This window comes from Bos mutus, unplaced genomic scaffold (genome assembly GCF_027580195.1).
Source record: "Bos mutus isolate GX-2022 unplaced genomic scaffold, NWIPB_WYAK_1.1 CTG206, whole genome shotgun sequence".
Classification (NCBI taxonomy): domain Eukaryota; kingdom Metazoa; phylum Chordata; class Mammalia; order Artiodactyla; family Bovidae; genus Bos; species Bos mutus.
In genome coordinates, this window is record NW_027219516.1 from 564 (window position 1) to 2,558 (window position 1,995).

At 41.2% G+C, this 1,995-nt stretch overlaps 1 protein-coding gene across 1 annotated transcript; it reads right to left on the reverse strand.

Annotated features, from left to right (window-relative positions):
• Positions 1-576: 576 nt before the first annotated feature.
• LOC102284847 (olfactory receptor 4C6) lies at positions 577-1,506 on the reverse strand. The gene has a single exon (XM_005888751.1). The coding sequence runs from the start codon at positions 1,504-1,506 to the stop codon at positions 577-579; it is 930 nt and encodes a 309-aa protein (XP_005888813.1).
• Between the last annotated feature and the right edge of the window lie 489 nt (positions 1,507-1,995).

Below are 1,995 nucleotides of genomic sequence, written 5' to 3' on the forward strand. Positions count from 1 at the left end.
AGTAAGTGACTGGCAGTGCTCTACATGCAGCATGAATGAATAAACACAATGCCTGCCCTTACAGAGATTATAATCTTACGGGGGAAACAGAGAAAATAAAAATAAAGAAACAATTTTTAAAGTACAGCTTGTGATCATTAATGTGAAGGATATAACCAGATGGAGAATTAGGGAATAATAGAAGGGAATGACTAGAAAAAGTCATCAGGGAAAATTTGTCTAACTCTTATGAAAGTAGATAAAATAAGATGGAATGAGACAAGCAAAATTTCTGGGAAGAGAATTCCAGCAGTAAATGGAATCAGATAAACAAAAGTTCTGAATTTAGGAAGACTTGAATTATGCAGAAGACAGGTTAAAAAGGAAGGGAGAGACAGAGAGACACACAAAGAGCCTTAAGAAAAGGGATGAAATATAAAATGTACTTGAGAGGTAGGTAATACCTAATTTTATTACCTTAAATTGATTTTCATTCTTAACCAGATTTACATCATTTGTTGTGTCCCAAGTGGGTTATAATGAATGGGAGGTAAGACCTCATTGTCCTTCAGGAAAGAATTTCTCTTAGCCTGTAAGTTAATGACCACACATGGCTCCTTGTTTCATCCACAGTTTCCTCATGCCATTTTTTACCTCTGTGTTCCTCAAGGTATAGATCAGGGGATTTAACATGGGAGCAATGATGGTAAAAGACACAGCCATCACATTCTGTATTAGGTAAGTGACCACAGGCCTCAAAAACAAGAAAATGCAAGGCACAAAGAACATAATGACCACCATGAGGTGAGAGCCACAGGTGGAGAGGGCTTTACGCCACCCTTTGGAGCTGCAGGACTTCACAGAGCAGAGAATGACCACATAGGAGGTGATGAGAATCCGGAAGATGGTAACACACATCATTCTGCTGTTGAGGATGAGTAAGAGGTCCAGGGTGAGGGTGTCCATGCAGGCCAGTTTCAACAGTGGGAGAAAATCACACATAAAATGATCAGTGACATTAGGGCCACAGAAGGGTACTTGATACATAAAGAGAAGTTGTATTGTTACATGTATGGACTCCCCCAGCCAAGTCACTCCCAGCAAAAGGCAGCACATCCAAGGCCTCATGATGGTCACATAGTGAAGAGGCTTATAGATGGCCATGGAGCAGTCATAGACCATCACAGTGAGAAGGATGATGCCCACTTCACCAAAGAAGTGTTCAGTGAAGAGCTGGACCATGCAGCCTTCCAGGGAGATGGTAGCACTCTCAGAAAGGGAGTCTACAATCATCTTATGGCCAATGGCAGAATAGTAGTCAGTATCCAAAAGGGATAAAAAGGTAAGGAAAAAATACATGGGTGATCTCAGACTCTGACTTGTGACCACAGTTACCACAATGAGGAGGTTTCCCAGAATGGTGGATACATACATGATTAGAAACACAGCAGAGAGGATTTTCCGCAGCTCTGGATTCTTCATAATGCCCAAAATAATGAATTCCTTCACATTGTTGGGATTCCCCATTTACTACGGGCTGATGGAATGTGAAGTCAAGTGGGCCTTAAAAAGCATCACTACAAACAAAGCTAGTGGAGGTGATGGAATTCCAGTGGAGCTATTTCAAATCCTGAAAGATGATGCTGTGAAAGTGCTGCAGTCAATATGCCAGCAAATTTGGAAAACTCAGAAGAGGCCACAAGACTGGAAAAGGTCAGTTTTCATTCCAATCCCAAAGAAAGGCAATGCCAAAGAATGCTCAAACTACCGCACAATTGCTTTCATCTCACAAACTAGTAAAGTAATGCTCAAAATTCTCCAAGCCAGGCCTCAGCAGTATGTAAACCATGAACTTCCAGATGTTCAAGCTGGTTTTAGAAAAGGCAGAGGAACCAGAGATCAAATTGCCAACATCCGCTGGATCATGGAAAAAGTAAGAGAGTTCCAGAAACATCTATTTCTGCTTTATTGACTATGCCAAAGCCTTTGACTGTGTGGATCACAATAAACTGTGGA

Excerpts from the sequence above, each read along its gene's own strand:
- LOC102284847 (XM_005888751.1), bottom strand. The coding sequence starts at position 1,506 with ATGGGGAATCCCAACAATGTGAAGGAATTCATTATTTTGGGCATTATG.